Source organism: Abramis brama (assembly GCF_963993115.1).
Source record: "Abramis brama genome assembly, chromosome: 11".
Classification (NCBI taxonomy): Eukaryota; Metazoa; Chordata; class Actinopteri; order Cypriniformes; family Leuciscidae; genus Abramis; species Abramis brama.
Genome location: NC_139973.1, coordinates 34,697,714 through 34,712,198, shown reverse-complemented (window position 1 = coordinate 34,712,198; position 14,485 = coordinate 34,697,714). Strand labels below are relative to the sequence as shown.

Below are 14,485 nucleotides of genomic sequence, written 5' to 3'. Positions count from 1 at the left end.
CCTGCATGTCAACGCGTAATGTACTGTCTTTATAAAGTATCTTCTTATTAAACTGTCTGTACACTTACAAAGTTCTCAATGCTTCGGTTTGTATGTAAGGACCCTCATTATGTTACCGTGTTAGTGTGAGGCTATTTTGAGCCTTGTTAGTGGTATTAACTAGCGATTTATTTTTACTTACTCTGTGCCCCATATACTAGCATTATAAGATCATCTGTTTTTAGAGATAAAACTCTTTACATTCGATTTTCATGAAAACGCATCGCAGGGAACGATCGACTCGGTAACCATGTGTTAATTAAGCCCAGGTTCATTTTTCACTGGATTTGTCCTTTAAATAATTCATGCATATGATATACAACAAACTGCCCCTTCAAACCTTTTGTCTCCTGTCTCAATTATTTTATTACTCTTTCTCTCTCTCATTTGACTGAGCTCTGTGTCTAAAGTCAATGTCTGCATTATTGATTTATCATAAAATGAAAAATGCCTTGGATTCATTCAGTATTGATGTCTTTCTTTTATCCTTTTTACTTTTTCTCTCATTTTTGATGTGATCCGATGATCTCTTCTTTACACTTTTCCTTTCTTGAAGACCAAACCCTTCGCCTCCCTTCGTCTTATAGTAACCCCAGAAGCAGTGGATCTCCCTGCTGGCTCTGTCTGTTGAGTCGAGCGTCTACTGTACTTGTTATTGAGATTCCCTGCTGACAGCCCAGCTCTGGGAAACCTATGGAGATGGAGGGATTCTGATGTACCTGGCACTGCCATGTGGGAGGAAGGTGGGAATCAGTACTTACAGCATGTCATGAAAATAATTTATTACCTTACAACCTCAAACACACATCATTCCACAGCCACACACAGCCCTGGTGTAGATTATTCATAACTGTGAGAGAAAATCGCCTGTGGTTGCCAAGCTTATTTATAAGGCTTCACATTCCTTCACTGATATAAATTTGCACATTATATCAAACTCTTGGCAGTCTTTCTTTTGAACTTTGAGAATATGGACTTTATTTTAAAGATAACACAAGCAGACTTATCAAGCAAATCATTTCACATTTCAAGTTTCTTAGGTATTTAATGATAAAGTCTCATCGAAATGTGTTCAAAATTGTTACAATGAATTCTATTTAAAAAAAAAAATTTTTATGGTATTAACTAGTTTCTTATTAGCATGCATATTACTAGAGTATTTGCTGTTTATTAGTATTTATAAAGCACATATTAATGCCTAATTCTGCATGACCTAAACTTAACAACTACCTTACTAACTAATAAGCAGTCTTTTGGAGTTTGAGGCAAAAGTCGTAGTTAATAGTGAAAATTGGACTCTAAACTAAAGTGTAACCAAAATTATACATTAAAAGTACTGAATATCTAAACTGACCAATCAGAATAGGTGATACAATGCCTTTGCTTCCATCCAAAATGTAGCTGAAGCGAAAAAGGTGGTTACATTTAGCTGGCTTGTAGCAGTGCATGCCGTTTAGAAAAAAAGAAGTGACGCATCAATGTGATGTATGCCATAAAAGTTCCACGACAATACTTTGACACGATTAGGCTTATAAATGTGGTAACCATAATCACAGTAAAATGGCGTATGTTGATTTCGCAATAAACAGGCATTTTTGGGGTGCTTAATAAACTCATGTTGAGTTCATGTTGACAACATTGTGCGACATGAATATAATCAAAGTCTCTTTCAGGCAAGTCATTTCACTTGGCGGCCATCTTTGAAATGCCTCTCAGGCAGCTATTCCAGTCATGCAAGTACAGATCCAATCTATTTGAATGGGGAAACTATCAAAAATAAAATCATTTTAAAAATAATTTTCAGTCCTAGACACGTCTCAGAACAATGAGACATCTAATAAGTATATAGATGCCTCATTAGCGGCTATACGTAAGCTGTTCGCCATATTGGAACAGTCAAAGCCGGTCTGTGAACATTTGAGAGCAAGTTGACTAAGCGTCAGCAAATAGTTGTTTTAAGTATAATTATCTAATTATAAAACACAAACCAACACATTCTCACTAGTGAAAGGTTATCCCATTTCTTCAAGGATTTAAATCTTGGTGGTTTCATACTACACACATTCATACTATCTAAGCAGTTGCGAAGTAACTACTTAATCTAAATATTAAATCTATTCAAGAGAGTACGATTTCAGACGCAGCTTGACTGTTTCTTTAGCAACCAGAGATTCTAACAGAAACTGCAGTGACGCAATGACTCTACCAATTGCCGATTGGCTCTTTTATTTAGAAGGCGGGACTGATTCCGCCATATTGTGTGTTCTTTCTTTTTATATCTAAAGTCTTTGTATGTCTAAAGTCTTTGATATAATGCAGTATATTGATTGCAATGGAGACATTTTTGGGCGCATCACCGAAAACCCCCCAAAAAGTATTAAAACAGTGGCCAGTAGAATACCTACTATATTTGAGTTCATAATTTGTGCTGTGCATATGGGGTATGTGAATAATCAGAATAATGAGTGAAGAGGTTTGCTTGTCTCGTGTAAACATCTTACTGCGATTAGGCCCTTACTCTGATTATGGGAAATAATCACATTATTGGTGCACACTGCCATCGTGAGGACATTGATCATAATAGCAACGAGAGACAGGAATAATAAAACTCTTGTTCTCTTTCATGCATCATTTTTAGTTTTATACATATACTTGCTCACACATATACACACTCACACCATTCTGTCTCCCAAGGACTGCTGGATCTGGTTCCACAAGTTATCTTAGGTCACAGAGGGCATTGGTAACAGTACAACACACACACTACTTGTTGGCGGTGATTGTATTTGACAGCTCAGAGGCGTAGGAGAGAGCCGGACTGAGGTTGTGACAGTCGGATCTTGTGGCAGCATTGATTGCAGGGTAATGGGTGCGGCTCACAGCCATCGACCGGCTGCTGGGCTTCATCCGCCTACAACTCCCTTTGGGCCGGAGGAGGCAGACAGACAGACTTTCCTTTCCTGCTTGTGTCAGATTGGGCTAAGAGAAACAAGGTGACGAGAAAGGATGCATCTCAGTTCTAAAGCTAATCAACAGAGTTCAGGGTACTTCTAAATCTGTCATAGTATTGATATTTTTCACAAGTGACAAGACCTTCAAAGTTGGAAGGTTTTGCAGGAAGGTTAAGGACATTTTAGGAAAACAGTTTTGCTGAAGAGATTGTAAGACTTTGTCATTTAGTAGTTTTGGAAGATCATTCGGTTTATACTGCAGGGTTTCTGCGGGTTTTAATTCACCTTTCTACAAATTAAAGCCTCAACAGAGTCTTAAATTGGAACAGAAAGTCTTAAATTCATAAAGTCGTTTATATCTTCCTCTTTTGTTTTGTTTTCCCATTGAAATATAAACTTGAGATGCAAAATAATATAAGATGTCTTGATTTTTGAAACTGAACAAATTAAAAATGATTTTAAAAGCAGAACACATGTCAGTGGGGTATGAAAACTTATTTTTTTATTTTAATTAAGTAGATTTTTCTGAACCAAGCTGTATGCTATTTTGCTTAGTAAATGTACCTTCATTTAAGAATCTTTAAACATTTGCAGTGGAATCAGAAGGAACAGTAAACGTTATTTCTATGTTATAGTACTTGGGAATTGGCTCATTTTTATTTATATATTTTGAAAAATTAATTAAAAAGTAATGGAGATAAGTTGGAAGTTGTATTTTCAAACACTAAAGTGTTGCTAATAAAACTCATTGTGTTTCTCCCTAGACATTTACATTTAGAAAACATTCTAAAATATTCAACAAAATATTCTTAAAACTAAATAAATTTACTTAAAATGCAAAATTGCACAAGAAATTATCTTCAGAGAATGTCTTCTCTCATTGGCAAAATGTTTTTCGTTTTCATCATAAATCTTTTATAGTTTTGCTTGAGAAATTTATTTTTTAAAGATGTTTAGATATTTTTCTGAACAGAGAGACAAAAAATACTTATGCTGCGCCAATATTGAAAAGACTTAAATTAAGATATTTTAATGAAATATGAGAGCTTTCTTTTCCTCCATTGACAGTCCACACAACTACCACTTTGATTCTTCAAAAAGTTCATAAAGAGATCGTAAAACTAATCCATATGAATTGAGAGGTTTAGTCCAAATTTTATGAAGACACTCAATCTCTTTATATGATGAACGTTTGAATTTAAGCTTTTATTCACATATTTTTGACATTAAAAAAAAAAAAAAAAATTGAACTTGAACTTGAACTAATTTTAACTTTTGATCTTAAAAATGTATTAGTAAACGTTAACATTAACTAAGATTAATAAATGCTGTTTAAGGCTTGTTCATTGTTAACTAATGTAGTTAAAGGTGGGGTAAGCAATATTTGAAAAACACTGTTTGAAAGTTGGTCGACCGACACAACAACAAACGTAGCCAATCAGCATTAGGGGGCGTATGACGGTGGAGGCGAGAGAACGAGTAGGGAGATTTGAAGAAAGACTGTAGAAAGAGAGATGGCTGAGAGACATTACAATAGAGAAAAGCTCATTAGAATATCACTGTAAAATGGAGGGTTATGATCAAGAAAGACCTTTAGGACACGCATTAATATTAGAAAAGCTTTCCAGCGCTGGAGAGAGCTAAGCGGGAAGGCCTGAAAACAGACAAGGAGGTTGCTTCCATACGTGAGTAACTGGTTTTGAGTGTCATTGTTTGTCTGGAGCTGCTGTGCTGTTGGCAACTAACAACAAACTCTTGTTTGTATTTACTCTGGTGTATGTTCGTTTATTTTTGTGCATCCTTGTCGTTCACTCATCATCTTCGCTTTATTTTTCATGAAGCATTATTTTTTTTGCGCTTTTGCTACGATAAATAGACATTCACTCTTGCATTGTGAGTATAACGGAGGCCAGCTAGTTAGAGTTGTGCAGGCTAATGACTGATAGAGAGCGCAGTGTTTACTGTTTAGCGTCCTTGTTAGTGCACTCGCCTCGCATGCCAGTATGGGAGTATGGGGTCTCTACGTTACAAAAGTGGGCATTTCTAAATTTGGCCTCGACCACTGATTTGGTAACTCCTATTACTATCCTGCAGAGACCTATCCCAGACAGCAACATAGTGTCGGCCCAGATCCGGCCCACATCTGGTACATGTGGATTCCCACAAGGCCCAGAGGTGGGCCGGATCTGGGCCGACACTATGTTGCTGTCTGGGATACTTTGCGATCGGGGTTCGAAACCGACTCAGATCAGGGTGGTTAGGATTGGAGGTTGAGCTTTGGAGGCGGAGCAATGAAGAGAGGGGTGAGTTTGTTTGGGCTGATTTCAAATATCAACAATGTTCAGCAATGAATCTGAGAAATAACATACTACAACTCTAACAAAGGTTACCAAATGAAACCTCATTGTAAGTCATACCTGATTTTTTGCATTGTGGAGGTCAGTCATACATGATGCATCAAATCACATGATATAAATAATTTATTTACATTACAGCGAATAAAAACGAAGAAAAATAACATCACAAGTATGTTAACCTATTGTAAATATATAATACATAACCAAGGAGAGCCTTGGAGAGCTCATTTTTTTCTATGGTGTCATAGACAACAAATACAAGGCAACATGTGGCACACCGCTCCAGTCATCCATCCGTCATCCATTCATCCATCCGTCCACACTCCTCTTTTCCAGACTGTTGCAACCCCAGGGAAGAGGTGTTTTTGGCTGGATGCTCTGACGATTTGACGAAGCTGACTGCCTGTTCTCTTTCTCACTGAGCTTTACTCAAGCCTGCAGGCCAGGTGGAAAAAACACTGCAGACCCGTCCCATGAGGCCCATCCTCTGTGTGCATCCTATGGGAATTAAGAGACGAGAAGGTTTGCACACTGCCATGAGTCCTGCCTCAGGTCTTACACACCTGTCTGGATAGGGGTGTGTATTCCCACAATTCCCTGGGGCCTTTCTCTGCTGTCTTTAGCACATGTCACTCTTTTTTACTAGCACAGTTTAAGGGTTCATCAGATGAGTCTGGTGGAGGCCCGCAGGGTGTTTTCGGAGTTGAAGTGTGGAACGTTTTGTTTCTGCCGTGCTATCCGATTCCCACGTGGACATCTTCTGTAAACACACAAAAAAAAGTTTTATATTCCCAAACTTTTAATGAGTAACGCTTCTGTGGTTTTCTGTCAAAATTAAAGATTGATGGTTTAACGACAGCCATAAATATTAGTGACCAGTCACTGTAATTACCACAAGGACCCTTTTATAGGGACCATTTATACTTCTGCGTCGGACCTACGCCGGAGCCTCTACGCCAGGGGTCGGCAAGTAACTTTGGCCGCGGGCCAATATTTTTTTTAGCCAGTAGATGGCGGGCCAGCTACACAGAGTAGGCCTATGGATACAAATTAAATACTCTTATATAGGCCTATAATCGCGGAATATGATGGGTCCGTCACCGTCCGTGGATCATTCGTTCAATCGTTTTTTTCAAATTAAAACCAAAAATAAAAAGATGAAAATCGACTTGTTTTTCCATTATTTATTTCCTGAACTAAAATGAAAAAACGAATAACGACGGGTTTTCTGATTTTCTGATTGTGCTCAGATCAAAAATAGAAAAAATTAATTACTGGATTAGACAAATTTTAATTTTGATTTTTAATTTTTAATTTAACACCTTAGGCATATATCAAGGAAATAATTTTAAACAGATCAAGTACTATTGTGGTAACAGATTACAGGTGTGAATAGCAATCATACCTCATTCGCTTTTGAACTTTATTCCTTTTTTATTATTATTATTTATTCGGGACACACACATACACACCTAAGGTTTAAGGAGGTCTGCGCGAGACTGGTTTTTTTTCCCGTCCCGCTCCCACAAGGTTCTATTCAGCAACCGCTTAAAATACACTCGGTGTTCACCCGCTTTATTTCCCGACCTGACGGGTCCGCAAAATTTAGATCTCGTTTCCATAATCTCACATTCAAATGTCTCAATGAATGAGATTAAGTAGCCTATAATAAATGCTATACAAAAATTGTGTTCGTGTCAATATAAATATTAGGCTATTTTAACATTGTACTGTCAGCAGAGAAAAAAAATGCCACAGAAAAAAAAAGAAGAAATATACTGTAAATAGCCTAACATAAATTAAATAGGACAAAGCCTATCACTCAAATTTCTAAGCAACATAAACGAAAATCATATTGCCCTACTGACAAATGAAGTAGGCTATTTTCTGCCGAACTATTTCAAACATCCTTGCAAAAAAAGAATGTTGTTGACTGACAAGGGTTTCAGTACCAAACAGCTCCTCAGAGCTAGGTGTACAGGTGGTCAGAATTAAGTGCGGATACGCTGTCAAAAGATGTCGGGAGTGGGCTATTGTCAGTCAGACCGCCCGCTCCGTCCAAAGTAGCCTACACCAGAGTTCTGACCGCTACCGTCTTTTGACGCGCGAATGGACACAAAGTGGTCAAGCGTATAACTAGACGCGGCAGGCGCGAATTTGACGCGCTATTCGCGTCCGGTGTGAACGCACAGTTATACTTTAAAATGTAATCCCGCGCCACATGATTCCCTATGGGTGTTTCACACAGTATGCGGCGGTGAAATCGCCGCGCGACTACGGCTTTTCTCAAGTAGTGGAAGAGTTTTGTGCAGCATTTAGGACTTCCAAAATAATCCGGCGGGCCAGAAAATATTGCTGGCGGGCCAGTTTTGGCCCGCGGGCCGCCAGTTGTCGTTCTCTGCTCTACGCTATAGACTATGCATTGGTTTTCATTTATACTTCTGCATCGTTGTCCTCGTTGACGCGCAATTACACATGCAGAGTGTAGAATTACACATGTGAAACCTGAGAGAGGGGTTCTAGCAGACTTATCACAGCACTTGCGTCCGCGTAGAACTGACGCGTTGTTACAATTTTGCAGAGGTGCACGTCAGGGTACGCCGAAGGGTACGCGTGCTACAAACAGCCTACGACGTAGCTACGGCGTGAGTTCGACGCAGAAGTATAAATTGGGCTTAAGCCTCTTCTCATCGACTAACATTTAGTCGACTAATAAGAGGCAGCCCTATTATTATTAAATAAATGTAAACAAAATAAGAAATATTAATATTGTATTATTATTATAGCTGTATTGATATAATCACAAATGTTTTGAACAATTGCAGCCCTACAAATAAGCACAGCAAACTTGGGCTTTTAAAAAACAACTGCAATTTTTCCTAACAGAAAAATCACATTTAGATTTTAGATTATGGCTGTCAATAATAAAAAAATTAATAAAAAATAAATACATATATATATATATATATATATATATATATATATATATATATATTATATATAATTAATCAAATTAAATAAAAATAATCACATATCAATACTTGCTAATAAAGCCCCTACAAATTATAAAGTTTCCAAAGTCCAAGACAGTGGGCCTCCCTTTTGCCATAACTGACCCAATGGTTATCATGATTAACTTCATGATTACTAGTCAGATCAATCAAAGCCTCTTCGTCTTGTATGGACAGTGCGTCACTTTCTGCTGGCTTGAACTTGAATGGATTGCGAATCCACTCATCCTGGATTGTCTCTTGTCAGAAAAATAGTGTGTGAATTGCTGACACAGACCCCTCAAGTGTTCAGCGACCAAAGGCTGAATAGTAACCACTGACAGCCCTGTCTCTTTCATGAAATCAGCCAGCGTGAGAAACATGTCCAAGCATCCTTTCTCCACACGAGTGGCCCATAGATCCAGCTTTCTCCTGAACGAGGACACTTGCTCATATGCCAAAAACACATTGCCGTCTCTGCCCTGCAATGATGTATTAAGCGTGTTGAGGCGTTCGAATATGCCAACCTTGCAATCCAATTGAAATTGCTCGTGTGCTGCGCCAGTGGGGATTGAACATTTGACAGAAAAAGTAGTACTTCCTCACGCAAATCAAAAAGTCAACCAGCGGACTTCGGTGTGCAGAAGCAGCTGTTTGTAATGCGCTCCCAATTCATCGAATAAAATGTGGAAAAGACGAGCATTTAGAGGTCATGCTTTAATCAGGTTGACAATTTTTACAGCTTCATCGAGGACACTCCGAAGATCATTTGACATCTTCTTGGCAGCTAAGGCTTGTCTATGGATCGTGCAGTGGGTCCACACGGCTCTCAGGGCTACCTCTTTAACCTTCGAGATGAGACCACTGTGGCGGCCCGTCATTGATTTTGCCCCATCACTGCATATGCCACAGCAGCGTTCCCAGTCTATATCGTTCTTTCTCACAAATTTGTTAAATTTTTTGAAAATCTGTTCACCTGTTGTGTGGGTGGGCTAAGGACTACTAAATAGAAACTCTTCTTGAATGTCCATGTTTTAACAGCTGATGTTAACAGCTGAACGCAGCTGGCCACATCGGTGAATTTGTCAATCTGGAGTGCAAAAAATTGGCTGTGTCTGAAGCTGTCTAACACTTGCTCCTTCACATCCTGTGCCATGTCTGAGATGCGCCGACTTATTGTGTTGTCAGATAGTGGAACAGAATCGATCTTAGAAGCCGCTGCCTCTCCTACCATCAGAGAACACATGTCTTCCGCTGCCGGCAGAATTAACGTCTCTCCAATGGTATGCGCTTTGCCTGCCTTGGCTATATGCAATGTGATATGAAGCTTCAGTGGCCCTTCCATTTAATTTGACAAATCTCCCACAATTTTTTTCTGACCTTGAAAGCTTTGAAGTTTTCTGTGGAAAAATTTTGGAGGTTTTCCTGTTACCTCGACATGCTTGGATTCAAGGTGTCGCCGAAGTTTTGCAGGTCTCATGCTGTCATTAGCCAAAATCTCCTAACAAACCACACATAAAGGTCGTGGTTCATCAACTTGTCCTGTCCATGTAAATCCTAATCTCAGATACTGATCATTATTTGTCGTCTTTGGGGTTTAAGCCCTGAATTTGAAGGCTTTCAATCGGGGGGTCTCAGAAATCGCTCCATTGTATTAATGGGCATATCTGTATTGGCGGGCTTGCCAAACAGCAGCGAATTCACAGCTACGGCATTCTGGGTGAAAAATTTTATCTTATTTTTGTCTTATTATTTTTAGTATCGTTTAAATAAAAACATTTAAATATAAAAAAATGACATATAATAATTAAACTCAATAATTATATTTTAAACTAATTATTAGGCTACAATTTTTACCACTCTTCGGGCCTCCCCTGGCATGCTCTGGCACCCCCTGGGGAGGCGCGCCCCACACTTTGAAAACCCCTGGTCTATAGTAATCCAATTTTCAACTGAGTTTTGTCTGAGGTAGACATTCACAGAGGGCTTTTTAAATAGTTGATGCATGAAAAAAGTTACTTTTTAGCATTGTTGGAGAAAGTAATGCATTACAATATTGCATTGCTCACTTCAAAAGGTAACTGATTGTGTTACTAGTTACTTTTTTATGGAAAGTAATGTTACCTTCCTTTTTCATTACTTTTTCTCACCTGGACTAGGCTTGCTTGTTTTGTTTTTTTATAATAATAAAAAAGTTATATTTTTGGCAACTGTAAAGGCCCTTTCACGCCAAAAGTGAATTGTATAAGCCTCAGGCTGAAGGAAATACCTCTGCACTTACTCCCGATTAAAGGTGTTAACTCTTTCCCCGCCATTTGTAAGAAAATGCTTCTATAACGCATCTTCTGAAAGACTACTGAATCTCCTGATCAAAACACGTGTGAGGAAGATGCAGAAAAAAGCGATATCATATGTAATTATATGCATATGTAAAATAACGCGATCATCAACATTAAACAGCATATAAATCAAAACTGCCTAATGTTACTGAATGAAATGTTGATACAGGATGAGCATAGGACTGTGAAGCTTTAGGGGTGTTGATGGACTTGATCTACTTCATCTGTGTTTTGTTCATCGTTCTGAATCCGATCTGGATGTAGTCTTTGACAAAAACACGATTTTCTCAGCTTTTTCCTCAAAATGTTGCTTTTTAGGGTTAGGGTTAGGGGTTAGGGTTCTTATTTTTTTTTAATAAGAGAGGCTCTGTTCTTTCTTTTGATATATTGCAAGTTCAGATATTCAAACAAAATATTCCGGGGGCCATGAAACTTTTGTGAAAATGGTCAAAAACGCTGGCGGGGAAAGAGGTAAGTAACTCATTACTTGAAAAAAGTAATCTGATAACGTAACTTACGTTACTTGTAATGTGTAACCCCCAACAATTTACATACGGGTCAGTCAGTGGCATGATTACATGCGTTAATTTTTCAACAGGTTCTTTTGCATAATTAATTGTACTACATTTATGCGTTAAGTTCAGATCTAAACATATAAAGTATAAAATGCAAGAAAAAGGCAGACGGAAAGACAGATGAATGGAAATCAGATACTGGCAGACAGGCACTTGCTGTGGTTTAAATTGTCTCATTAACAGCTTCTCTCGCTTCCCTATACAGCTCGGCAGGGGAAACCTTCCACCACAAGGAATTTTTATTATATTTTCCTCTTCGCTTTATTAAATGTCATGTTTTGCATAGGGCAAAATGCGCCCCTGGCTCTTAAATTGGCTCGGAGGCAGCAGGGTACGCGGGGGACACTGATTCTTGACCAGACCAAAGCTGTTCCTGTTTTAATTAGTTCCATCCTCTTGCTCACAAACATTTAGTTTTACACAGTGAAGAGAACCTTTAACTCACTGGCTGTATGGGTTTAGAAAATTAATCACCTACCAAGTCTTAAAGCATTACATTCACAGCCAAAAAATATCTTTTTGCCACACCAGCAAATGATGGTTGAATTGAGAAAATTAATGGCCATACATATTTCTTAGCAACATATTCCTTAGCAATGTTTTGTGCATTATTTGAATTAAATACTTTTTTAACAGTGACAGTCTAAACCATTTTTTCTTGCTGAAACTGCACAGTGAAGACAAAATATTGATTTTATTTCTCATAATTCTGTTTATGTGAGAAGTATCCCACATATACTGTACTGTTCAAACCCATCCATAAACCAATTAATGCTAAATCGAAATATTTTTAAATAACAAAAGAACAAAATTACTTAAACTTAAATAAAATGATCAAAATATAAAATATAAAAAAGCTTATTCAAAATATTAATACATACTATAAATAGTAAATACTAAAATATTGCAGATTTTCCCCAATTTTTTATTTAAATATTCATGCATCACAGGGTTAAAGTGTCTTAGCACTGGTCATTCACACCAGACAGAATTATAACAAAGTACTTTTTGTTTTCAGTAATTCCATTTTCATTTTTACTGAGTGTTTGCTCTTCATTATGATATTATGACCATTATTTCACCCTCCCATTGTTGATGGTCATTCAGCCCAACTGTACACCCTCTGAAACTGTAATGGCAAAAGAGTTCAGAGAGGGCCTAAACTACTGTAAAAAATAAAAGTTTAAAAAGTAAACTCTTTTTTGATAAAGTCCTCACATCTAATGTTATTTTAGGAATTCATAATATGACAGTATACATAAAAACAAAGGAGGAAATAAACCCTTAAAACCTATTCCAGTTTGTGATGGAATGTGAAGGGTTAAATGAAAGATGCCCGGTATCTCCTTATTAGATTTTTTACGCCTAACTCTTTCAGCTCTATGATCGGTGGTCCAGCTATTAAATTACAGAGGGCCAAGCAATAGCAAGTCAATGAGAGACTAATTTCAAGTGACAGGAAAAATTTACCAAATTATATTGTCACTGTAAATGGGTGGGGTTTGTTATCACTATAACTTTATGACAAGTTCCACCCGCTGTTTGGAACACGATCGGAAAAGAAAAATAGTGTTGGAAAATGCAAGTACTGTAACATTATTGAGGAGGACATTGTTGCTAATTTATTATCCATGGCGTTTTCAAGTCTTAACTTTTAATTAAATGTTTTAATTAATTAGCAAAGGAAGACCTACAGTACACCAGAGCTTAACTCTTTCCCGGTCAGCGTGTTTAAAAAACATTTGGACATTTTTTTAATAAAATGTTTTATTCTAGTTTAATGCATTATTTTTTATCCACACTTGAATGTGGGTAAGTTTCACAAAAAAGCAACATTTTGAACAAAAAGCTGAGAAAATCGAGCTGAGAAGTCTACAGTGTGCATAAGCAATGCTTTTATCGCTTGCCTTTTTTTGTGTGCCTGTTTTGATACGGAGATTCTCTACTCTTTCAGAAGAAGCGTAATTGCGCCTTCTGAAAGAGTAGACGGAAAGACGGATAAAAGATATTGATAAAAAAACACGGAAAGCCGGAAGATTCCGTCAATGGTGGGGAAAGAGTTCATTTGGTGCAGAAAGCCAAAGCTTTTGAAATCATTTCAACCCCAGCAAGCTATACTGCTGGATGACAGCATCAAACAAGATTGTTTGTTGTTTGGTTATTATTTAAAAATGATTTAATTATTTAAAATAGGTCACGTGCCAACTGATTTTATTCTGGCTGTCGCTGCCACTCTTTTATATATTTTCAGTTTTATTTGAGAAAACAGTCATTTTGCAGAATTAAGGTCATTCTGTAAATTCACCAACTCAGCAACCATTATGCATATTTGCTGTAATTCCGCATGTGCACAAGTAAAATTAAATAAATAGATGAAAAGTTTATCACGGTCTGTTTCATACATTTAATCGTCTGCTGTAATCCAGTCTAATGATACTGTTTATTATCAACATGTTCCAAAATGTCACGATTGATGTTCACTGTCATGATGCATCGGCTTACATAAAGTTTTGTTGGTTTTGTGTGCCATTCATTTTACAACCCCGCCAGTTGTCACCATAGGCTGCTGAAATGCAAATTATTGTAACAAGGATGTGTATTTTTTTACATTCTGCATTATTTTGGTGATAACTCTTACACTCACTGTGCTGTTTGCTTGTTGCATTTCTTGTCAAAGGTATGCCGTACTATAGAAGAGGACACAATAAGCTAGGCTGATTTTAGGCTGAGTTAACGTATTTCAGACGAGGGAAAGGGGTGAGAGGGCCAAGGTTCAAGAGTCACGGTTTACGGTTCACATGTTGTCCTAAAAAAAGCTAGACATTAAATCCTTGCAAAACACTTTTGCTGCATTGTTGTGTCTGTTTGGCACTTTCACTTCAATCAATAAACTCTCTGCTTTAGGATCCTGCAGGGCTACTTTTGGAGAGTTATATTAAATGGATTGTAGTCGAAGACCATTTGTGCTGATTATACGAAAACGAGGTGGCAATTTCTCCCTGGGGAGGAAACACTGAGGGCAACAGAGCCATTATGGCATCACGGTCCATTCCACTGCCCCGCTCGTCCCTGGGAGCCAAAGCAACAATCACAACACAACCATAACACATTACAGGCCTCAGAAAGCCTGATTACAGGTGGAGGTACAGCGGAGGGTAAAAACAGCAGTACTGTGGGTTGTAAACTTTTAAAAGGTCAAAGAGTCTGAATGATGGCTCATCAGAGAGTGCTCGA

General features: G+C 37.8%; 1 protein-coding gene across 2 annotated transcripts in view; it reads right to left on the bottom strand.

The window, feature by feature from the left end:
- Window positions 1–5,453: 5,453 nt before the first annotated feature.
- tmeff2b (transmembrane protein with EGF-like and two follistatin-like domains 2b) overlaps window positions 5,454–14,485 on the bottom strand; it is a 67,674-nt gene continuing 58,642 nt past the window's right edge. The window contains exon 9 of one of the 2 annotated variants that reach the window (XM_084128655.1): window positions 5,454–6,107. In XM_084128655.1, the coding sequence (XP_083984781.1) occupies window positions 6,011–6,107 (97 nt within the window). In that variant the 3' untranslated portion in view covers window positions 5,454–6,010. The remainder of the gene's footprint in view (window positions 6,108–14,485) is intronic. The other variant, XM_084128656.1, reaches the window with a different exon arrangement.